Genomic DNA, 24,329 nt, shown 5'->3' with positions numbered 1-24,329 from the left:
ATGCCGAGCTGAGGTGCCTCATGCAGGACACACCGCGCCAGAGCCAAAAAGTGGAGCCTGGATCACCTCACAGTCTGTGCGTCCCTCCCGGACGCAGTTCTGCGGGCCGGGGCTAGGCCTCAGGCTCCAGCTCCGTTTTTCCGCCGTCGGGGCGCCGGGGTCGGGCCGGGCGGAGCGGGGCGGTCCCGGGGGCGGTCCGGGGTCGGTCCGGGGGCGGTCCGGGGGCGGTCCGGGGGCGGTCCGGGGGCGGCCGTGAGGCTTTAGGGCGGTGGAGGGCAGCGGCTGGCCTGGGAGCGGAGGCGGTGCGGGAGGAGGCGCTGCCCGCCATGGAGGAGCTGGGCTGGCTGGCGGCGCGGCTGAGCGCGGCGTGGCTCGCCATGGTGCTCGCTCTCATCGTGCTGCCCTCGGCGCTGGGCGTCTCGCTGGGCATCTCCGAGGCCTACATGTGGGTGCTGGTGAAGACGCTGGAGGTAGGCGGGTGGGCTGTGCTCTCGTTGCCCCTTCCTGCGCTCTGTGAGGGGTGAAGGTGCCCCTGGTTCCGCTCCGTGCTCTGTCTGGAAGGACAGCCGAGCAGCGTGCCGCCCCCTCTGCTGGCCGCGGAGCCGGGGGTGCCCGCTGAGCGGAGCCCGGGTCGGCCACGCGGCCCGCCGGGGTGCGAAGAGCGCTCGGCACCATTTTGTCGCCTGGGAGTGGGGCTGGTGGGGTGGGCGTGAGGAGATGGCGGCTGGCGGGGCCCCCTCCTCGTGGGCAGGAGAGAGGGCTGCACCCCCATGGTGAGCAGGGGAGGTGAAGTCATCGCCTGTGGGGTCCGTGGGGGTGCGGTGTACATCAGTACGTTGTCACGGTAGATAGGCTTTGTCACGTTTGGTCTTGTTCTCCGAGGTCTTCGCTTAAAAATTGCTTCAGTGTCTTAAAGATCCATGGTACTTTAAATAAAAGTAATGAGAAAGTGAACGGGTCCTTCTCCTTAAAATCATACAAGTAGTGCCAATGTCCTAATCAAAATGGCGTCTCTTCAGTGCGGCTGAGGTAGATGTGTTTTAAGGCTCCTGGTGAGAATGGGCATATTTGAGGTGTTTTCTGAGCGTGTGGGACGGATCTTTTATTATGTAGCGTCAACGGTGTGAGAATAACTTGAGGCTACAAAAACCAGTTGCTGCTGGGATTAAAAATGGATAGCAGGAGCTGATGAGGTGGAGGTTGGTCTGCCTGAAGGAGCGTGCAGATGGCCTAGTGAGATAGCCTTGTTTGACCAACTTGCTTTTACCTGTGACAAACTGCTGTTTATCGTTCTTAATTCTTATCTCATTGTCACTATTTATAGTGTTGTCAAATGCAGCAGCAAAAAGTGACTTGAAATGTCTTGGGCCGACGTACAGAGAAGCAGCTGACAGCATGCTGATGATGGCGGCCTGCTGGTCTGGGAGAATGAGCTGTTGGGATGCATACGGGAGGAAATAACATATTTTGGGAGATGAGGTTAGATCTGCTTTCTGGAGGTACAGGTGCAGTTCTGTGATCTGTTTCTTCATAAATAGATGCAATTTATAATAAAGAACATGTATTACAAATGGATTAATTAGTCTTTAATACTTTTAAGACGTGTTACATTGTTGTATTAATGTATTTACATATAACAGGTTTCTCTTTTATTTGTATATGTGTCAATATGAATTATATTTCAATAAAATCATAAATTGAGAAGGGTTCTGAGGTGAAGAGTCTGCGAAGATGTACCTGCTTCACTTATTGGGTGGATAAGATCAGTGCCATGTAGACAAAACGATTTTGGCTTGAGGAGTGTTCAGGACACCTGCTTAGGGAGAAGACTGCACAGAACATGTTGTTGAGGAGGTGTCCCCTTCTTCTTGGCTCATGAATATGCTTGCCTCAGCAGCTTGATGTAGAATTGATTCAAAGCAGCATGTGCAAGAGGCCCTGAAGATAGATGTTGTAACTGACTTCTTCCTGCCAAAAATAATACTAACAATGGAAAGTGGTAAATACATAGTTGCTAGCCTTGTGCAACTGTGCTGTCTGAAACTTCCTGGGCTGTTGAGTTGAATCTGCAGGCTTTCTACTGAGTAGCAGTAAACTGCTTTGGAGCAGTGTTCAGTCAGGATGCAGCAGTCTCAGGCAGGTGAGGCATTTTCCAACTGTGGCAACCTCAGCAGCTTCCTGAGGCTTCTTTCTTTCTGGCTTCCAGCCTTGGATCTCCCAGAAAGGCTCCTATCTTTGCAGAGCAGTGTGATCCTTGGGTCTGTATAACACTTAGTATTGCACTGCTGCAGCCTTTGTTGCTCCTTTGATGGGCTGAGTGTATGAACTGTTGGCCAAGTGGTGGCAGTCTGTGGACTCTAGCTGAGTATGGATTTAATCTCTCTTCTTGCCTGTTTTTAACTCCCTGTTGGCACAATGGGAGGATACAGTGACTGTGCAGTTGAATTTCTGTGCAGTTTTATGTTAGGTAACATTGTGTGCTTTCTGTAGAGGTTATCTGTTATGAGGGTCCAGCTTTGCAATCTTGGGCAGAATAGTCCAGGGGCTAGGTAACTGGGTTTGCTCTGAAGCATGTGGTGTCTGCTGGCACACTGTCATGGCACACAGACATGTGCCTCTGGTGTGCAGTTGTCTTTGAGGCTGTGGTATGGAGTCAGATGAGGATGATACTGGACTTGCACTGGAGTTTTTGCCTGCCAGTACAAATAAATCTACTTATGCTTCTTTGAGGATGTGTGATGCTCACTTCCAGTGCTGCTAGTGTGACCCCAGAAAAGGGAAGGGCTCCTTTAAAGAACAATGTGTTCTTGTCAGTAATTTCAGATGAACAGAATACTAGAGAGATCAGTTGGTGCATAGTACTTTGCCTGTGCTGAGCTGCCTTGGCAAGGAACGTTATTATAAGCAAAATGCAGCATGTACAGACAGCAGCACTGAGGAAGTTATGTTTGACTGCATTGTTTGTGTTTAAACACCCAGTATTGTACTGGGGTTGACCCCCTTTATATGAAGTGGGTAAATACATGTACTTGCTGTACTATATGAGAAGGCAAGGAAGAAGTGAAGAGCATGACTTGACTATACTAATGGCAGAGGATTGCTGTTAGAAAACTTGGTTCCCCCATCACATATATATTGCTTCTGAATTGATTTGCCACATTGAGAGAAAATGGCTTGCTTTATTCTGCCTATGGCTTCCCTTTCAGTATGGAAATAATATCTGGTGCAATGTTAGCATGTGTTTGTTTTTAAATGTTGGATTACTGCTACAGAAGCTTCTCCCTCAGCTGTTGGCTCCTGTGAGGAGTTCCTCAGACTACTGGTGCCCTGCTGTGTTGATGCTTACAGAATCACTTGCAACAGAAGTATTTCTTACTCCTGAATTGGTGGAGACTGCGTCCTGTGATCATCATTGTGTGTGATGACTCAACCTGTTAGTTTTTAAACACCCTTAGGTAGCTTCCAGTTGTTAATTTTGTGCGTTGTTCCTTCTTGGTGTCAATCACGCACTCCTTTCCATCAAGGCTTTCCAATTCCGGGGCTCTTTGTTAGCAGAAAAAAACATTTATTGACTTATTTTTGCTTTGAGTGCGGTAATGTGCAGCAGATGCTTGGAGTTATAGGTGTGTTAGCATGTAACTGATCTGTCTGGGATTAATAGCGGCCCTTGTAAAAGAAGTTTCTAATAGTGTTTTTTTTTATGCTGCCCTGCAGGGAATGCACTTTGACTAGGCAAGGGTGTAACAAGTTGGGTAGCTATGAGGTGGAAGCCCCAGTGCTGGTGTTACAGATGACCTTGGCAACTCGAAGGAAGCTAAACTTGGGAAGAATAAACCTGGGGACAATAAGGATCTTTGGGTGCCACTGGTGAAACCAATAGTCCCTGGCTCTGTGGGCTGTGCTGTGCTCCTTCCCCAGCACTCAAGGCGGCAGCAGCTTTCTCCTGAACCACCATCAGGGTTGGGAGCTATGGTATGTGGCATAAGGGTGGGGAAGAAAAAGGGAGAATTTGCAGCCTGTAAATATGAATCACTGTGGTTTTCCTGCTTGTTCCTGTTGAACTCATTGGCTTCTTAAGCAAGCTTTGACTGATGTCCTTGGACAGCGTCATTACAGGTCTGTGTATCTGTAGCTGGCATCCCTCATGGGCTGTGGGGCGGAGGAGAGCGTGGAGCTGCAAGAACAAGGCTGAAGGCTACTGGGTCAGAGGTTAATGAAAGCTCTTGAAGAGGAGTCTGATGGGGACTATGACCTTTGTTGGCAGGGTCAGCACTGTTTTTTGGGGCAGTACTTTAGCACACCTGCTGTGTAATCTTAGTTCCTCAACAGTGTTAACCTAGGCCCCAGTCCTGTGCAGGTCCCTACCAGTGTGCACAGCAGACAGTAATGAAGGCTGCTGGCATGCAGGTGGGGCCAGTGGAGCTGGGGTTGCCCTCCACTGGGTTTATGTTGCTAATTACTGCAGCATCTTCCTGGTCAACAACCCTGACCTGATGCCACTCCTGATTTCCCAGTGCATGAACACCGGCAGTTCTGATACTGCTGATAAGCAAATGCTGTTCATGAACAGCAGCAGCTCTGCTTGTATCTTGTCCTAAAGATGTATTAGTGCATGGAGGTGTAAAAGAAGCGACTTGGCATTTATGTTGCAAATGCCCTTGATACTGTCCTGTCAAGCTGGGCTCTTTGTCCTGTTTAGAGTCTGTGACTACAGTGTCCCCCAGGATGAGGAAAAAATGGCATGGGTACCCCAGAGGGCCCTCTACCCTTGTTCTGAAGTCGTTGCTCCTTTTGGCATTGTTGTTCTCCTCACACAAAACAGATGAAGTGGCATGCAGGCTTTGCTGCCTCCCCTTGTGTGGGAGGTGCTCTGAAATCTGTGTTTCTGTTGAGGTGTGGAGAGCCTCCAAGGAGGATGCTGACCTAAACCAGCATATCCACATCTGCTCTTAGTATGACCTGCCAACATCCTTAACAAGGGAACACTAGCCATTCAGTGCTGTGTAACTTCAGATTTCAGACAGCTTCAGTAATTCAGTAAGCTCTCCTTTTCAGTAGTCATCGAACATGGCTCCTGAACTGGAGATGATATTTAAGGCTGATACACAGGGTGAAGATGAGCTCCCTCCGTAAGGGAACAGGGGAAGTCCATGCATCATTCCTAGCTGAGGTGTGACTGACTGCAACAAATCATCCTGCACCTTTGCTTTTATGAAGTCACAGCAAGTTGTACTTGGTACACAGCTACTGCTTGCAGATGAGATGTTTTCTGACATCTTTTGCAAATATGTTTTTTGCCTCTGAAGCCTCTTACAGGACCATTCATGAGTACTGCATCACCTAGTTGCAGGGTGCTTTTTGATCTCCAGTGTGCCAAGGTGATATCCTCCCCTCTGAGACATCAATCTATCTGCATGGTGATAGCTCTTTGTGGTGCAAAGCTGCTTTGGGACAGAACCGGCTGAAAAGGCAGTGGTACTGCAAATTGCCAGCTAGCAGGAAGAGAAATTACTTGCATTGCTGCATGCAGTGTCTCATGTTTTCCAAGTTAGATGTAAACAAGCTTTTCACTTAATCAGAGTTAAAATTCAGCTTTGATGGACAGTACTTCTATTTCAAGTGCCCGTGAGTAAGTGGAATGGAGGGCAAAGGGAGCTGCCCCCTGTGGCCTTGCCTGCACTCCACCGAGCTTGGTGTCGCAGGGTACTTCAGTGTGCCGGGGCTGTGGCAACCTGTGGATGGCAAGGCCTGCGGCCTGGGCAGCGCTCCTCTGAGGTGAGTGAAGGCATTAGAGCTGCAGGAATGTGGCTGGTTATGTGGTCCTGCGATTTCCATGTGCTTGGGGAAAAGTTTACTGCCTGCTTTGCTAAGCAAAGTGCTAAAGGATGTGGTTGTGTGTGAGGATATTGCAAACTTTTGAGCATTACATTGGTATGTCTCAATAGCCTGTGTCCTCAGTGTCACTGCCTTCTGCTTGGGCTCAGGCTCTCGGGTGCTGTATGCTGAGCTGAGCTCCCCACAGCAGGATTTCTGTGGGAGAATAATCCTGAGGGAGAGTTGGGTGTTGTTTCTGAGCTCCAGGGATGCTTCTGTCCCAGGGTGGGCAAAACAAAAGGTGGCAGCAATAGGCTTTAATGCCTGCTTTGGGAGGACCTGGGAGAAGTCATTTTCTCTGGTAGTATTTGTGGCTCTGGCAGTAGCCCAGTATATTTTTGCTGTTGTGTGTAATAAGTGACTTGCCTGTTTACGGAGACTTTAATTACAGCTTAACTCAATGGTTCAAGCCAGGTCAGAGGATGATTAGAACACTGTACTTGCAGTTCAGCCTCTGCCCTGTGCTCCTGCTTCCATGTAGTGGAAGAAATGTAGAAATAGAGGTGTTGTGCGTAGCTCATTGCTTTAGTAGTGTTTCCTTCTGGTGTTTGCCAAGAGTTAATGATGCAACACAGCCAAGGATGATGTGTAACAGGAAGGTGCAGAGCTGCTCCTAGAAGTTGTAGTTCCTGGAACAGCTGCTGCTTCAGCCACAGAAGAGCTGGGAAATGAAGTGATAGTGTTGGCAGGGCAGGTGGTGATTCAGGAAGGCTGGATATGGGAAGCAGCACTGGCAGTCTGCTGCTCTCCAAGGTTACATGCTGGGGGCCATGCCTTCAGGATGCGCATGGATCCCCAAATGCCCCGCAGCTCTGTTGGAAGGAAGAGGAGCAAACTGCATGGTCCATGAGGCTGATGGACAGAAAGCCTCAATTTTGAGGGCTGTGTGTCCTGAGAGTCACTTCAGTGTGTCTCACATTGCTGAGTCCTGTGTGTGCAGGTCAGCGAGGCCTGTTGGTGCTGCTAAAAAGCATGGCTTTGCTGCTGGGGGAGAGGAGGGTGAGCCACTGAGGTTTGGACAGAATGGATTCATGTATGCTGCTTCTGCTGGCTCAGTGTTCTTGGAACAGCTGCTGCCACAGCTTTTCTAGAAGTCATAAAATTTAAATGGAGGAGGAATTAAAATGCATTGTCTTCACTGGCAGCTGTGTAAGACAGCTCTCTGTGGGCTTTGCATCCCTTGGCAGTGCAGCTGTGTGGGGAAGGAGTGGATCCAGGGCAGGAGGGCTGCCCCAAAGTGACAGGCAAGGCTTCAGGGCAGTGAAGGGCTTGCCACCTTCAGGCACATAAAAAATCCTGCCAGATCCAGGAGGCAGCAGGCTGCTGCACAGTGCTGCGTGGAGCTGACTCAGCTGGAGGTGGAGGCAGCCTTGTTGCCTGAGAACAGGTTGGGCTGGCTACAGTCCTGCTAGGGCTAGAAACCAGGGGGTGTTTTGTGGTGCTGGATGCCTCCATCACACAGGTTTGTGGGGAGCTTTGCAAGCTGTTCAGGATGGCTTTGTTCCCCTCTCTCTGCTTCTGATGGTCTGCATGCTACAGGACAGCAGGTTAACCCTGGTGAGCTGGCTGCCCTGTCCAAGGGCAGGGAAGTGGCTCTGTGTGAGTGTGGTTGGGCCTGAATCTGTGCTGCTTGGAACCCTGAAATGCCAGGAAATGAGCAGGTGAAGAGTCATGGGTGAAACCCAAGTGAACCAGGCTTGCTGTGACCCCCAATAGCTGGGTTAGCTGTGTTTAGGCTTCACTGGATGTGGCCCACTTGGACTCTTTCATGTGAGTATGGTAAAATAGTGCTGGTACAAGATTGATTGCAGCATGTCTGTGGGCTTTGAACTCATGCTGTGCTCTTGGGCTGGTGTGCAAGTAGTGAGGCAGGTAAGGGCTGTGGGGCGTGTGGTGCCTCAAATGACACTGCAAAGTATGTTGATCTCATTGGCCTTCTGAAGACTGGCAAGCAGAGTAAGGAAGCACCGGCTTGACCTGCATGTGCTTTGGTAATTAAATATGTTCAGCACTGTTTCTTCAGAGGAGAGGTATATGTTTGTGTGTGCATCTGAGGAAGACAGGTGCCTTATTACCTGGTGAAGAGACAAAGAATAACTGATCTTAAAGTGTTGCTACAGTAGAAGTGTTTAAGTGAATATTACATCTGGGGTACTAATGCGTTCTTTCTCTTCAACAGTGGGCCACTAAACGGATAGAAAAAGGTGTCAAGAATCCCCAGCCAGAGGTGCTGAAGATTCCTGCTGCTAATGGTAAGAGCTCAGCATCTGGTCATACTGTTCAGAGGAACCTGCCAAAGTAGGCAGGATGAGCCCTTTCAAATGGAAAGGTGGATGTGTGTGAGAGTATGGAAAAGGGTGGTAGGATGTTTATAAACTTTGATATTTATTTATTTGGCAATACTTCTGTCACATTATTAGGCAATATACTGGCACCACAGCTGTACTGCAGAGTGAAGTGCTTCTCCTACTGGCTTCTGGTGACTGGTTGAAAAACCAGGGGATGAGGAAATGAGGGGGTACAAAAGAACATCAAGTTGACTAAAGCTGAGTTTCAGGTGGAGACTGTCCTCAATTGAGGGAAATAACAGTTGCAATAAGAGTTTGCTTTTGTCTTGAAACCTGTGTTTAGTACACCATGTGCAAGGCTGCTGGACAACTCTTTATCTTAAGAGTGTCAGAATACATTTAATAGTCTCCAAGGAGATCTGCCTTTTAGTGGACAGTGTTTGACAAGCTCAGAGTGCCTTCTCTGTTGTAGGATGTTACACTTCTTTCCCTAATTAGTCTGCTCCTACTTACATGCCGCCTTCTCAAGTTAATTCACTGCTTGCTGGATTAACTTCTTGGTCTCCTTTGTAGAAAGACAGCTGAAGAGTTGCAAAATCAGGTTAAAGGAAGAAATATGAAGCAATAGCTTTTCTTACATGCGCTGTGCAGGATATCACATAGTATCAGAGGGGTTGTACTAGGTCAGAGTTGGCTGTGAGAGGATGTGGGGGCTGCATGTGTGGTGAGGGCAGCTGGTGTTTGCCCAGGCTGCTCTGGGCCAGCACTTGGTTTCATCCTGGTACCTGATTGCCTCTGTACTGCTGCTGATTTGCTGTTTTCTGATCACTTCAATGTCAGCACTTTGTCTCACTTCATTTGGCAGCAAAGCTGTGAGCAGGAGCCCTTTAGCAGACAAGTGAATTATCTGATTCTACCAAATAGCTGATGTGAAGGTGGCACAGTAATGGGGACTGAAGTGGTTGTGTGTGTTTCATCTCCAGCAGAGCAGCCTCACCAATGCTGGGACACATGGGTGTTGTGCTGTCTGCATGCGGGGTGGGTAGCAGACCTAGCTGTCAGTTACAGCTGTGATCATGAGCTGGAGGTTACTGCACAGCAGTTCTGAGCACGGGTCAAAATGGGACTTGTAACCTAGTTTGTACATCTTGGGTGGTAAAGAGTTGTCTGTATCAGACACAAGTGTCTTTAAAAGTTTTCTGCAGTGTGACAGGGATGTAGTGTGCCCCCTTACTCTGTCAGGTGCCCCATTACTGTGCTCTACAGGTTGAGTGAAGCAGTGAGCAAACCTTCCTTCATGTAAAGGTCATGGGGTCCCATCACGTTGTGGGTCACTGAGAGGGCAGGGAGTGTGACTGCTGTTGTAACTGCACAGTCAGAGCTCTGTCCTTCCTGTACCTTTGGTCACTGAGGGTTGCTTTTTCTCTGGAGAGAGTATGACTCTAGGGGTAGAAGACCTGGAAAGTGCATGGTTCTGTGAGCCACCTTCCTCTGAAACCACCAAGTAGCTGTGCTGTGTACCTGTTCCCACTGCATGTTTGGCTGAGGGGTGTACTATGTGCATGGTGGCTGAGAATGTGGATTAACCTGGGTGCATGTGTTTGGCTGGAGCCATAGTGGTGGCAGAAATGCCCTGTGGTAATGCACAGAGATGACAGCAGGCTGACCTGGTGCTCAGGTTCCGTTGTATGAGGATACAAACACAGCTGTGGCCTGAAACACAGTTCAGGCCTGAAGCACAGCTCAGAAAGTCCTTTTGTTGGAAGAACAAATGAGAACTCTTCCTACTGCATGTGGCTCTTAACCTGGTAAGCTAGAGCTGGCCTCTTCCTGACTTGAGGTGTGGGGAGGCAGGGAGATGTGTAGTGTCCTGTGCCAGGCTCTGCTTTTTGGAGCTTTTGAAGCTGATCCACTTCTGATCAGGATGCCAGGTTCCTGTATGTGTGTGAAGCTGCCATGGGACCAGGATAGGCAAAGGTCTGTCATGACATCTCAGCAGATACCACGTTGGTCAGGGCAGAGGTGTGATGGTGTTATGCAATGTTTACTGAAGGAGGAGAAGCTTCTGGTGATAAGGGGTTGTTGAGCAGCTGATTAAAGCAGGGTCAAGGCATGGGGCTGTGTGCATACCCATATGCGTGTTGAGTGCTGGCTGACACGAGAGGCATGTGCAGTACCTGGTGCATTTGTCCTGACCATTCTGTCCTCTCCAGGAGGTGGGTCAGGAAAGAAGGGAGTACTGTACCTGCAAGGTCCAGTTTGCCCGTCAGAAAAAACATGTTCTTCCTCAAAAAGCTCAAATTCAACCTTACCTCAGCCCTTGACAGGAAAGCCAAGGGAGAAGGTGGCAGATGTCACCTTTGGCTCCAGTACCAAAACCCTGTATTTGACGTGTTGTTGAAAGGGGCAGGCCTGTGTTGGTGGCATGAGGAGTAGCCCCAGGCAAGATGCTACCTGGCCCTTGTGCTGCATGATGATCTGGCTGGTGCTGTTGCCTTATGTGGTTTCTGTTCAGAGGGCAGTGGGCTGAAATGGTGGCCACAGGGGTAGCTGTGGGCCCAGCAGGTGTCTGGAGAAATGATTACTCAGCTGTCCATGTAGGTGCTGCCTGAGCATTGGGCAGTCCTTCTGAAGCTGGTGGGTTTAGACAGCTTGGTGCTGTAATACTGAGTCAAGCAGTAGCTGTTGTTTTCCTTGTTGGTGGAGGGAGCTGCTTGCTGTACCTAGGCATAATGCTGCTTTCCAGATATGTCTCTGGCCAACTGCCTGTGGCCAAGGGATTAAAGGCCACCAAGTGTTACTCGTGATTACAAGAAGTCTGAGGATATCACTTGAGCAGCATGTGCTTTGCTTGGTTCTGGTCATAATACCTTCAGGTGCTGCTGGCACCCTGCTCAAGTACTTTGTCCACAAGGCAGCGGGTGCCTGGGGGTGTGGTGTGACGACAGCAGCAGGCTGGTGCCCTGGGGTGACAGCCAGCACTAGTGGGGTGGCACTGCCCACTGCTGCATGAGCCAGGGGAAACAGCTGCTTGGCTGCTGCTGAGGTGGGGGCGGGTAAGGACGAAGCTTTCCCAGCTCTGCTGGGACTGGGAAAGGGCAGTGGCACTGGTGCCAGCTTCTGGGCTGTGGCTCAGCTCCCACCCCAGCAGCTGGGGAGAGAAAGAGGCTGGGCTGTCCTGCTGCAGACTTGGGTGTCTTGCAGCACGTGGGTTTAAGGGAAGGGCTGAAGGAGGAAAGGAAGGACTCTTTAAGTAGAACTCTGATCCAGGTTGCAAATGCTACCTCGGGGTAATCCCTGCTGCTGAATTTTTGTGTTTTGTTTGTTTAATGGGGATTCTGAAATACATGTGTGTGTTTGGGTGTGCTGTGTTTTACTCATACAGGGTACTGATAGGAATGTGTGCTATGCAGTAGTCTGGTGCAATAGCAAGTTGGGCTGCAGAATTTAGACCTGCAGGTACTAAAAGCTTGTTGCAGTGTGGTGTCTTCCTTGGGTGTTGTTTAGTATTTACTTGAGTGATTTGAGCTGTGTATCTTGCAGCTCCTTCTGTTCACACATGCATGCCAGAAAGATTACCCATATCAGTTGTAATCTAAATGTTGCATGTAATACATGTATATTCACCGAGTTCTGCTGCTGGCAAGGCTTTCTTGGGATTTTGTGGGGGCATTCAGTGCTGCAGGGTATGTACTTGTGGGAAAGGTCCTTGTAGTTCAAAACAGTTGGGTGCTTCCTCCCTACCCATTGATCTTGATATCAAGGCACAGTGATTATGCAATTAGTCGGCATCTGATAGTGGCACCCTGAACTTGGACCTCGGTAATCCTAGTTGAGCATCTCCGGGGGTGGTTGTTCTGGTTACATGCTATTCTGGATTTCTGAAGTCATTGGTTCCAGGAGCCAGACTTGCTTACCGGAAGGCAGCCACTTGATCTTTTAGCTTACACGACTTGCCCTTGCTTTCAAAAGCTTAAGTGACCAATAGGTGTTTATCTGACAACAAGATAAACAAAAAAAGTGCTAGTGAGAAGAAATACTTGATACTTGTACCATGATTCTGACCTCTCCAGGTTACTCTTCTACTGCCAGACATCCTGTGAGTAGAGTTAAAGTGAAATGCAACCATTAATAGCAGACCACATTACATTGAGGGCCCTCCAACTTTCTCAAACCTGGTGTTTTCTGGAGGGCTTCCGTTGTTTGATTTACACTAAAATAAAAATATTGGGGCTCTCTGTGCTTATGAAAAGACTTGTGCTCTGAAGGGAGGTGGGTGCATTTCTTCATGGCTGGTCCTTGTGCAGATGCTATGGAAGCTGTTTGGTCCAGGCTTTGACAGGTAGTAGTAGAGCATGTCTTAATAGACCATGGCTGTGGGAAGCTGGGATATTCAGGGCTAGGAAGTGGGGAAGCTGCCACGGAGGAGATGGAACACCCTTAAATACACAGAGCACCAGGAGCAGTTAGTGGAGAGGGCAAGTATGCATTTGATCACCTTTGGAAGGGTAGGATTGTCTTGGATGAGATTGCCAAGCTGGAGGGGTCAAGTGGTGGGAGATAACTTGTCTTCTTATTTCACCTCCATTACACACCAGAACTTGGTATGTTGCTTGCTTGGGGTATAGGAAGGGGAGCTAGAACTGGGTTACTGAAGGGTATGTGGTATTCAGCTACCCATCTGATCATGCTGTCATAAGAGTACTTCTGGCTGTAATTTTTTATCCTGAAGTGAAACAGAGCTGCAAATGTTCTGGAGGATGATGAATTTATAGAACTGCTTCTTCATATGGCTACCCTTTCCTTCCCAAGGTATCATAGAAAGAGATGAAACGCCTATGGAGAAAGAAATTGCAGGTCTACATCGAATGGAGTTCCAATTCTCCGACATATTCTATTTCTGCAGAAAAGGCTTTGAGGCCATTGTGGAAGATGAAGTCACCCAAAGGTTTTCCTCTGAAGAGCTGGTCTCCTGGAACCTCCTCACAAGGACTAATGTCAACTTCCACTACATCAGCCTGAGGCTCACTGTTGTGTGGGTCATTGGGGTTATAGTGCGGTACTGCTTCCTGCTGCCACTACGGTAAGCTTCTGGGTGCTGAGGGGTTCTGCTACTCGAGGAATACTTCCATCTGTGCCTCCCCAGGTTTTTTAGCCAAAGGCAAAAATTACAGATAGAGAACAAGTTGCTTAAACTCTCTTATGAGTGGATAAGAAGGCATTCAGAGCATTTGTCTCTTGTTTGACACAAGACAGTAGATGATGGCTAGTGATCATGTCTTCTGTGACTGCTTCTCCCAAGTCAAATATATTGGCAATGTGAATGTAGTGCTGTGATCTCTAAAGCTCAGTGAGTTCTGACACTACATGCATCAGGGCATCTGATACTGCTGTCTTAGCTAGGCCATCATTTGCAGTGTGACAGGGAATTAGTAGTGAATTAGAACTGACTGTGTAAAGGATCTGCAGGGTAACTAAGCTTTGCTAATCCCTTTCATTTTGAAGGGGAGGTGGTGTTAAAGTAAACAAAACTACTTTGCTTTCATGTCTCCTTCTGCAGCTTTACTCTTGCTGCTATTGGGATTACCTCGATGATTGTGGGGACAACACTGGTAGGACAGCTGCCAAACAGCAGGTGAGTGTGCTTGGTGTGTGTGAGGGTCAAAAGGCTGATTATGTAGCCTTGTGTCAGTGCAAAGTACTCAGTATTGAGACAGGAATGGTTTCATGTGACCTGGACTACCTACTGACAGTCCACTTGACCTACAAATACACTGCCTTGGTAGAGGTGGCTTCTTGACAAGTTTGGGGCTGAGGCTTTGATCAGCCTCTCTTGCTCTCATAATAAACACTCAACAAGGTGTATTAAATATAAAAATACCAATGAGATACTGTGAGGGGAAAAAAGCCTCCTGAGGAGATGACTGCCTTGTCTAGGTAAACAAGATAAAGCACATACCATGCCTCTTGGCCTAGCTGCCATAGCAAGTGAGTGGTGGAGCTGGGAATAGCCCTCTGAGTACCAGGAAAGTCTTCTAGTCCTGAGTTAAGTTGAGTAGGCAGAAGAACATTGCATGTGTGTCTAGCTGCTTTCCAGCATTCTCCAGATGCTTATGTCTTCTCTTTCAGTGTGAAAAACTATCTGAGTGAAGTGGTCCACCTCACGTGCTCCCGGATCCTTGTCAGAGCTCTGTCTGGGACTATCCATTACCATAACAGGTCAGTGAGCTCATGTTATGGTAACAAAACAGCACACAGCATGTGTGCTCCTTGGTGGGAGTATCTCATTAGGAAGTGGGCAGCTCACTGCTGACCCACAGGCCTTGTCAATGCTGGATGCTGACAGACCTGATGGCTTTACGGGGCTGTGTGCTTCATGTGGTGCTCATGGAACTACTGGTAGTCTAACAACAAATCTTGTAATTGCAGGGAAAACAAACCTCAGAAAGGAGGCATTTGTGTTGCCAACCACACATCACCCATAGATGCGATCATTTTGACCAATGATGGATGCTATGCAATGGTATGAGGGGAGAATGGCAAAACAAGGGAATATTGGTTGTGTTAGCTCTATCAGTTAGTGGACAAGTTACCTCAAGCACTGAGGAAAAGTACAGAATTGTTTGAGTCTGACTACAGGTTATGTGTTGGTGAAGTTGCCCTGAAAATATCAGTGTCAGGCTCTTAATCTGTTGGAAATCATTGAGATAGGTATTCACACATACTTCTAGACCTGTTCAAGTAAATGCATTGTAATGTTTTTTGTAGACACCGCTTAACCCTGACTTGTGGTTTCCAGTATGACATTTTTTCTATCAGGGATGCTGTGAAACTGTTTTGGGTGTCTCGTGATGAACTTAGAGCAAAGCCTGCTGTAAGGAACCTGCTTTGGCAGGGGGGTTAGACCCGATGATCTCTTGAGGTCCCTTCCAACCCCTACAATTCTGTGACTCTGTGTGACTGTATGCTAATGTGTCTCCTGGGCTTGCAGGTTGGCCAGGTTCATGGTGGACTAATGGGAGTCATTCAGAGAGCAACTGTGAAGGCCTGTCCTCATGTCTGGTTTGAGCGCTCAGAAATTAAAGACCGCCATCTAGTGACAAAAAGGTGAGGTGTGGGTTGGAGTGGGGAATTGAATTGCTTGTGCAGCTTTGGTATGTGCTAGTGCACAAGAGGCCCCACTGGGGTAATCCGTGAACTGTCATTGAACAGTTGAGGACCGTGGTTTAGGAAGTAAAACTTTGGAATGGCCTGTATTAGGAGTTGTGATTGTGGAAAGACAGAAGCACAAGGGCGCAGTGAGGCTTTAGCAGGAAACAGGATTTGTACAAAGTCAGGATCCACAGATGACAAACAGCTGATTTGTAAGAGCCTTTTGGCAGGGATAGTGTGCAGTTATTTTACCACCTTGTTCCCCTCTGCACATCAGGACAGATTTGCTAAGTTCAGAAAGGTTTATTCAAGTAATGTGAGCTGTAGTATTTTGAAGTATCTTTTGGCAACAGGAAGTCTCCTGTTAAGTAAGCAGAACCTGGACTGAGCACTGCACAGTTTTTTTTCCTGATGTAGGCAACTTACTGCAAGTTGAGTTGATTAGTTAGTGACTTAATGGTGTATGTGGGTTGGCTTCCCAGACAATTTATAAAATAGGTAGGAGAGGAGACAGTTGCTTCCTTAAATCTAAAACTAATAGAAGTAATTTGTAGGAGGGGGCATAAGGGAATCCTTGCACAACAGTTAAGGTTTGTGGCAAACAGAGTGGAAGGTACACTAATGTCCATTAAACAGTTTTGATTTCTCACCAAAGAGTTTGGTAACTCTAATGCACATGCAGGGGGAGGGAAAGAAGATGAAAAGTAGTGATTTTTTTAAGCTTTGTTGCTTCCACAGGCTCAGGGAACATGTGGCAGATAAGAGCAAGCTTCCGATCTTAATTTTTCCAGAAGGTAAGAAACTTAACTGCTCCTTCCCTTCACTCAGTGTTTACTTGTCTCTGTTCTTGCTTTCATAACTTGTGGTGCCCAGATAAATCCTTACTGTGTTAGCTTTTGTATTTTTAATCTTTCAGTGAAGATTACACTAAGACAATACTGTGTTCCTGGCTGGTGGTTGTTCTGCCAGGAGAATTGAGTAGACATAATTTACAGGGCAAGATGAACTTATTCGTGATATATTTAATGTCAGCCTTGTGCTTTCTTTCATACTTGTGGTTCCATTCAGGGAGTTGGTCACAAGACAAAGAATCCAAGCAAGCAGGGGAGAGATGCTTAACATAAAGGGTCTGCATTTGCTCCTCAGTATAAGGCCTGTATGTTGCTGTAGTGTTACTACTGAAATGTGGCAGGCTGTGTGAAATACCAACTTGATTTTATCTTCCGGACAGGCACCTGTATAAATAATACATCTGTGATGATGTTCAAGAAAGGGAGCTTTGAAATAGGAGGGACAATCTACCCTGTTGCAATCAAGGTATGAGGAAGAAGCTGGCTGCTGAACTTGAGAATGACTTGAGGGTCTGTCTTTGTCAGGGTGGTGGGAAGTTGTCTCAGTGGGGCTGCTAATGAAAGCACAGTAGCTCTTGTGGTGGGCCACCTGCCTTGGTTGAATCCTGGTATGTATGGCACTGAAACAGTCCTAGCCTGTGACTGAAAACATCCACTGAAATTCAAGAGGCTGTGGTGGCCTGTGGAGGAAGAGATTTTATCTCTTTTTTGATCCCTTACAGTATGATCCTCAGTTTGGAGATGCGTTCTGGAATAGCAGCAAATACAACATTGTCAGCTACCTGCTGCGGATCATGACCAGCTGGGCCATTGTTTGCAATGTATGGTACATGCCACCCATGGTTAGAAAGGTAATTGAGTGTCTGCCTGCCTGACTGTTTAAGTTTCTTGCTTTCTGAAAGTGTCACAGGGTCTTGGCTCTCTTCTCCAAACCCCTGGCCACACTCATGTCTCCAATTCATTTTTATATGGGACTTAAGAGTGCTTTTTTGATCTATGATTAGACTTAACTTTTCCTGATGTATTGTAGTACTGGGAGGGTCTTCCCTGGAAAGGGTGTGGAGTGCAGCCTGGTACTGTCAGCATTGCAATAAGGATGCAAATAATAACAGTAAATGTGCTGTTACACACGGCTGCTAATACCAGCTGGAGTTAAGGCTACATCTGTAGCTTAAAAACCATTTTCTGCTCCATGCATTCCTTTGGAGCAAAATGTACTTGAACTCAAATGTTCTGCTGAAAAACAAGATCCTATTTATCACATAGGAGCCTCGGGTTACATTGTCATAAGGAGGGGGGGATCATTTGGCATGGAATCAATTGGGAGCAGCAGATGAGAAGTATGATGGAAGTTTTTGTATTCATTTCTAATTATGTTGAATTTAAAATACTTGAAGGAAGGAGAAGATGCTGTTCAGTTTGCCAACCGGGTGAGGTCAGCTATTGCTCACCAAGGAGGACTGACTGAACTTCCCTGGTGAGTGATGCTATCCTTGTTAAACTGTATGAGCTGTTTGAACATGCAGACTTCTCTGGGCTCTTAACATCCTGAGGCATGCTGCTTCTTAGGTTTGTGTTAAATACCATTTGTTTAACTCTGTTCTTCATGAGAAAATAAAGAGTACTTTAAGTGTGTATAAAGGGATGGAAAAGAGGCCAATCAATTCAGTTATGAGGCCCAGCTGGAGTTTAAGATCAGATAGCTACAGTTTAGGACAAGATGAACTGCATCTGCAGTTGAGTGGAAATAGTGACCCAGAAAGGCCAAGATTTTTATTCTAGGTGCAGCCTGTTGGCAACACCAGATCAGGCTGTTTTAGTAGGTATATTGGATTTGGATTGCATATGCATTAAGACTTAAGGTATTTGTGCTGCTTAAAAAAAATCTGCCCCCCCAACAACTTAAGTCCAGGTTTAGAAGTTAAGAAATCTTGTCATCTCCATCTCTGAATCACAGAATCACACAATTTCCTAGGTTGGAAGAGACCTCAAGATCATCAAGTCCAACCTCTGACCTAACACTAACAGTCCCCACTAAACCACATCACTAAGCTCTACATCTAAACATCTTTTAAAGACCTCCAGGGATGGTGACTCAAACACTTCCCTGGGCAGCCTGTTCCAATGTCTAACAACCCTTTTGGTAAAGAAGTTCTTCCTAAGATCCAACCTAAAACTCCCCTGGTGCAATTTAAGCCCGTTCCCCCTCGTCCTGTCACCAGGCACGTGGGAGAACAGACTAACCCCCACCTCACTACAGCCTCCTTTAAGGTATCTGTAAAGAGCAATAAGGTCGCCCCTGAGCCTCCTTTTCTCCAGGCTGAACAAGCCCAGCTCCCTCAGCCACTCCTCATAGGACTTGTTCTCCAGGCCCCTCACCAGCTTTGTCGCCCTTCTCTGGACAAATCACCTTGTGTGTTAAAACTCTAGAGTTGAGTCAAATGGCTGATTGGTCAAACTATGTAACATTTCTGCTGACAAACAAGGTTTACTTTTCTCTTGCTTTGTTGTAGGGATGGAGGCCTGAAACGAGCTAAAGTCAAAGATAGCTTCAAGGAAGAACAGCAGAAAAACTACAGCAAGATGCTAGTGAGAAATGGATCAGTAGGAAGTCTGCCTACAGGAACAGAGTCAGACTGAATGGTGGCTCTTTGAAACAAATATTGCACAACCAGCCTTAGCAGGAGTAATACTTTTTCTTTTTCTAATTTAAATTAACACAAACCAGAGCAACAAAATCCCTCGTGTATGCATATTCACTGTATGGCTGGTGCAGAGCCTGCCAGGAGCAGTGTCCCTGTATCTCTCCCTCTTCACTTGTCACTCCCCTGCTCATCTGCATCTTTATGCTCTGAGGTGCTGCAGCTCTGAGTATGTTCAAATGGAACACATGAAAGAGTTAAGGGACAAAAGGGAAGGGGGAAAAAAAGCACTGAAGTTGTCCTGAGCTTTTAAGGATGAAGGGAAGTACACTGAACAGATGCTGTCAGGACACTGGTTATGTGAATACTTGTTGTTCATGGTACTTCAAAGCTTTAAACAATTTTCTCTTTCTGTTGCTTAGACTTCTTAGAAGTAGACTTATTAAATGTTTTAAGATGGTGTCAGAACTGTATCACTGACTGTTCCTGTAAGCTTGCACCTGGTTGTGCAAGGGGAAAGGGACACAAGGACTATAGAACTCAAAGGACAGGAAAGGAGCTGCCCTGCCAAAAGCACAGTTCAAAGATCATGAGGAATTTGGTGGCCTTAAAACATGGAATTGCTTTTACTGAGAACTGCTACCAGAGGGAAGAAAAACGGGCAAGTCATCAATCTCACTGCTCGCTGCTACTGTGATCAAGTCATTTTCTCAAGACCACAAACTGGGAAGGTAAGAGTAAGCAGCTGGATAATGTAGGATTTGACACATGTATTATTATGAAGGGTAGTCTTAAAAACACTTATGCAGAAATTGCTGCTAAAGGCTTTAAAGTCTAAAGAGACCCTGCCAAAATACACTTTTGTGGTGTTTTGGGCTAGCAATAGCTACAACTGTAAGCATAGGGATCTGTAAGTTGTTTATGATACATGAAATGGCATGTTCGAGGTTGCAATATCTTGCTGTCTTAATGTAAAGAGTAAATAAATTCTATATTTCTAATGGGTCTTGTGTGGCATTTATGCTGTTATGTATGTGTTTAAACAAAACAGTTGTACTTCCTGGTAACAAACTTAAGGTCATACTGACAGAATTCTGCATAACACAAAGCACCATATGATGTCGTAGCTGAGCTCCTACCTGTTCTCTAACCTTACTTTCTCCTTCCCCCCCAGACTCAAAGGAACAGAAATGGCTTAGTGTTTCTTCTGTCTAGAGTAGGAGTGAGTCGTCACACAGACTGAACTTGAAATTAGAACCCGAACTCACATCATGGAGATGCAACCAATTTAGCTATAATTAACTGGAAAAGAACAAAGAGCTTCTACTTTTGTAACAAACCATGAGTGATTTTGTAAGTCTTACTTTGCCATAGCAAACAGATTTTTGAATTTAACACTAAATAGAGAAATTTACTGTACTAGACCTGAGAATCTTGCTTAAAACTGTTAGCACATAGTCTTACAAATAAGGGTTCCTGATTTGGTTTCTGTTTTTTGCTTCTGTTCTTTCTTTCCTTCTGTTACTTCTATACACTTACACAAATGTGTATTAATTATTACATAGGCACACTGCATTTTTCACTTGGTCTTGGACATCTGGTTGTGAAACCTGTTCTGAGATATGTGACTGTGGAAGAAGGCATGGGGAACCAGCCCATAACACTTTCAGGTTCAGCATGACAGACCTATATAAAAAGTTTCTGTTGAAGAGGGAGGGTTAAGGGGTTGAGAAAAGTGAGATGCAGCAGAGGTTTTTGCCTTGTTTGAATGTAATTCAATTTTGACCTGCTGCTGTAGTCCTATTAAGAGCTGCTGTAGTCCTATTAAGATGAACTGGTTGTGCAAGATTGGAGCTAATGAACATGGTTGTTGTAACTTCTGGATATGCGCTCTAAGCTGGAGCTTCGCTGGCTTGTTTCTTCCATAGGAAGACTTCTCTAATAAATTATTTAAAAATGCATGTGTATGCATGCACAAGTGTGCACAAAAAACTATTAATCTATAAAAATGTGTGCATAAAGGGAACTACTCATCTCTACAGTGAGATATTCAACTACAGATAGAACAACTAGTGTTAAGGTGAGGGTGTAAATACAGAATGCCTAAGACAACGTTCATAGTCAATTTATGGCCTGATATCCTTTTACGTCATGCTTTTGGAGTAGATTGCCAGCAGTTAAAGTGTATTGTGTGATAAAATTTCACTTTGCTTCTAGGATGGCCTGATATGTTCAAGTGCTTTCAGCAACAGGATTCTGAGATTTGGAAGAAGCAGCAGAGACTGGTTTGGTTCCTGCTTAAGTTAAAACTGTTTAAATGAAAAAAATCTGCTGAGCTTCACATAAGTAATGCAGTGGCAGGCAAGTTAAGTTAGATCTAGCAAGGCAAATAAGTCTGTCTTGTTTTAAAGCTGAGTTTCAGAGTTATAAGTAGCTCCTACTGAACTAATGATTAAATCTTTACTCTTTGGAGAACATAAAATGTACAGATCAGTAGTAAACCTTACAAGAAGGTCTTAATGAGTAGTGTGTGTCTGTATGGCTATGAGAGCATTGCTTGGTCCATCCATCCTCCAGCATGCAGGCAGGCTGTCTGAAAAACAGTGGTAGCTTCAAATAGATGGTTCTGGTTCCTTAGTTCATTAGACCTGAGATCCACATTTTTGGAATGGTTTCAAAAAGTCTTATCTTGAGGGTGCTAATTTTAAAGGGCAGCAATGTAAACCCTAGTGGATAATAGCAGTGGGACAAAGAGAGAACAGCAAATGCCACTTGCCCCAGTGCTCAAGCTAACTATTCAAATGTCCCCCTGCCTTAGGAAGGCTTTTTGTATCCTGATAGGTATGGGAAATGTCTTTGTATCAGTAGGGACAGCCCAAGAAATCCAAGTGGCCCTTCAAGATTGAGACGTCTTAGTGCTGGGAACTAAGGGCATTGGTTATTATTTATGGACCTATTTTTTTTTAACACTTGGATGACCCTTAACTTTTAAGGAAACAGGAGTCCCCTTTTAAATTCTTAAACAATGAGGATGGCTTCATTGGCTTTGGGGCAAGCAGTTGTTTTTGAACAATCACAGAATCATCTAAGTTGGAAGAGACCTCCAAGATGGAGTCCAACCTCTACCAACAGTACCCAGTCCTCCACTAAACCATATCACTAAGCTCTACATCTAGAGGACCTTTCTTTTAAAAACCTCCAGGGATGGTGACTGGGCAGCCTATCCCAATGCCTAACAACCCTTTCCATAAAGAAGTTCTTCCTAACATCCAACCTAAACCTCCCCAGTGCAACTTTAACCCATTCCGCCTTGTCCCCTCATCAGGCATGTGTCAGAACAGACCAACCCCACCTTGCTACAGCCTCCTTTAAGGTACCTGTAGAGTGTGATAAGGTTGCTCCTGAGCTGCCTCCAGGCTGAACAATCCCAGCTCCCTCAGCTGTTCCTTATAAGACTTGTTTTTCAGACCCCTCACCAGCTTTGTTGCCCTTCTCTGGACTCACTCAAGCACCTCCATGTCCTTGTAATGAGGGGCCCAAAACTGAACACAGTAATCGAGGTGCGGCCTCACCAGAGCTGAGTACAGGGGGACAATCACTTCCCTACAATTTCTTTTTTTCCTTTTCTTCAAATCTTCCTGTTAATTTTTCTTTACTGTGAGCACAGTAGGTATGGTGAATGGTTCTACTAAATGTATTATGCTCTGCCTCTACCTGTTCTTGTGTGTTTTTTTTTTTCTCATTATATGGAACAGAAACATGAAATGCATGCAGGCTCTCATTGTAGAAAACTCAGTCTGGACTGGAAGGAGACTAATAAAAATCCTCAAATCAAGAGTCCTTGGAAATCTATTACAAATAACTTAGTATTCATTCTGGAATCTCCTGGGCTAAAATCAATTGTTTTGTCCTGGTATTTAAGGTGCCCTGCATAGTGTCCCTGCCCAGTACACTATGATATAGATGATGCCGCCAGTGGTGATGATAGCACTAAGATGGCAAATGTGGTGATGTATTACTGCTCTTTGTTTGCAATCAAAGTACATGTACTGACTCAGCCATGCCCAAGCATATGCTCTTAAAGAGTAGGACACTGCTAATAAATCGTTGGTTTTGAGTATTTATTTGGGTGATAAAATAGTTGTTCAAGCCTGATGGTGAAGGTGAGTGAGATTTCATCACAGCTGTGCTTTTTGTCAGTGCTGCTCCTGATGAATGTGTCCTTGCCATTACCAGCTCTGGTTTGTTGCTGTCCAGATTTTTTTTTCTTGCCCTGAAATGAACATAATAAAGACAGAAATGTGACCTCTGGAGTAAAGGTACGGACTCCAATGATTGTTTGCTGTCTCGGTCTCTTTATTAGATTTTCTGAGGCTGTTTTCCCCCCATTTGCTGCACAAAATCGATACAAATGGAATACCAGCACAGTTACTAAATAATAATGAAAAGGTAAATTCATTTTACAGAGAAGCCAGTGCATGTAAAACATCTAGAATTGTGATGTGTGGTTTTTATTTTTATTTTTTTTGCACAGATCAAAGTTATTACAGTCCTTGAAAATTAATATCTGGCTCTTAGGCTCTATAAATGGTGTGTGACCTCTTCTTATCCTTCAGCTATTGAGAAAAATGGTACTTTTTTAATACTAGAGAGACATGCAGTGTGGTACAGTTGCTTGGATAGGACTGCCACTTATTTAGCATGCATGGGATGGATGAGTGCTTGGGTCAGTTGCCACATTATAGACTGTTGATAAGACCCCACTGTTGGGCAGGTAGATACAGAGTTGCTGGGCCTGAACTTCAGTGGAGCTGCCCCTGTGGCAGGGTTAAGAAATTCCCCTGAGCCTTCCCTCTCTTGGCTCTGTGGGCTGGGCATGGCATGGGGCAGCAAGCTTCCTTTGCTTTCCAGGTTGTTTCTTCCCCATCTTTGTCAGGCAGGGAGGGTCACCTGGGCTAACCCTCACCCAGCTAGGTTGCAGGACACTGCTAGGGCTCCTATGTGGGACAGTGACTCTGTCCTTAGGCCCCATACTATTGTACAATCCACAGGTGGCACTCTGTCCAGTTTGTTTTCAAGCACCAGAGGTTCTGTGTGTATAGCGTATGTCAAAAGACCTGAGTTGATTGGGATTTAAATTTCAAAGAGAATGAGGTACTTGACCTTAAAATTCTGGAAATTGCTCTGTGTGATGTCTTCATGCTGCTATTCCACTGCTGGAAGTTGTTGGCCTTACTGCAGTTGCGTCAATTTAAAACAAGAATGGATCTGAGGACTGTGATACTTGGCTGTGCCTTGAACCTTATGTCCTATCTTATCAGGACTTTATCAAGATGTTAAGTACTAAGTCCATAGATTTCTTATACAAAAGCAAGTTGCATAGAAATGTAAGAGCAATCTTCCTTAGAATCTTAAGGCAGTCACCTCAGTGCAGGGAAATACTTCAATACTTTGCAGAAGATGGACTTGAAGCTCTTTGTAAAGCAGCGCTGCATTTGATTTCATGATAATTGGCTTTTCGA

General features: G+C 46.0%; 1 protein-coding gene across 2 annotated transcripts; it reads left to right on the top strand.

Moving 5' to 3' along the window:
• The first annotated feature begins 281 nt into the window (after positions 1 to 281).
• Positions 282 to 23,408, top strand: LOC309877948 (glycerol-3-phosphate acyltransferase 3). Of its 2 annotated transcripts, XR_014317460.1 has the most exons (13): positions 282 to 470; positions 8,054 to 8,126; positions 12,975 to 13,245; positions 13,723 to 13,797; positions 14,292 to 14,381; positions 14,592 to 14,685; positions 15,154 to 15,269; positions 16,053 to 16,108; positions 16,546 to 16,631; positions 16,888 to 17,016; positions 17,563 to 17,642; positions 18,679 to 19,538; positions 19,982 to 23,408. XR_014317460.1 is itself a non-coding variant. In XM_082759938.1 (12 exons), exons 1-12 carry the CDS (start codon positions 327 to 329, stop codon positions 18,803 to 18,805), a joined length of 1,341 nt encoding a protein of 446 aa, XP_082616064.1. In that variant the 5' UTR covers positions 282 to 326; the 3' UTR covers positions 18,806 to 19,808. The 2 variants fall into 2 exon arrangements, 1 of the variants encoding a protein (XP_082616064.1); XM_082759938.1 differs by lacking the exon at positions 19,982 to 23,408 and having other exon boundaries at positions 18,679 to 19,808.
• The last annotated feature ends 921 nt before the right edge of the window (positions 23,409 to 24,329 follow it).

Source organism: Aythya marila (assembly GCF_965140915.1).
Source record: "Aythya marila genome assembly, chromosome: 4".
Lineage (NCBI taxonomy): Eukaryota > Metazoa > Chordata > Aves > Anseriformes > Anatidae > Aythya > Aythya marila.
This window is presented reverse-complemented; position numbering and strand designations above follow the sequence as displayed.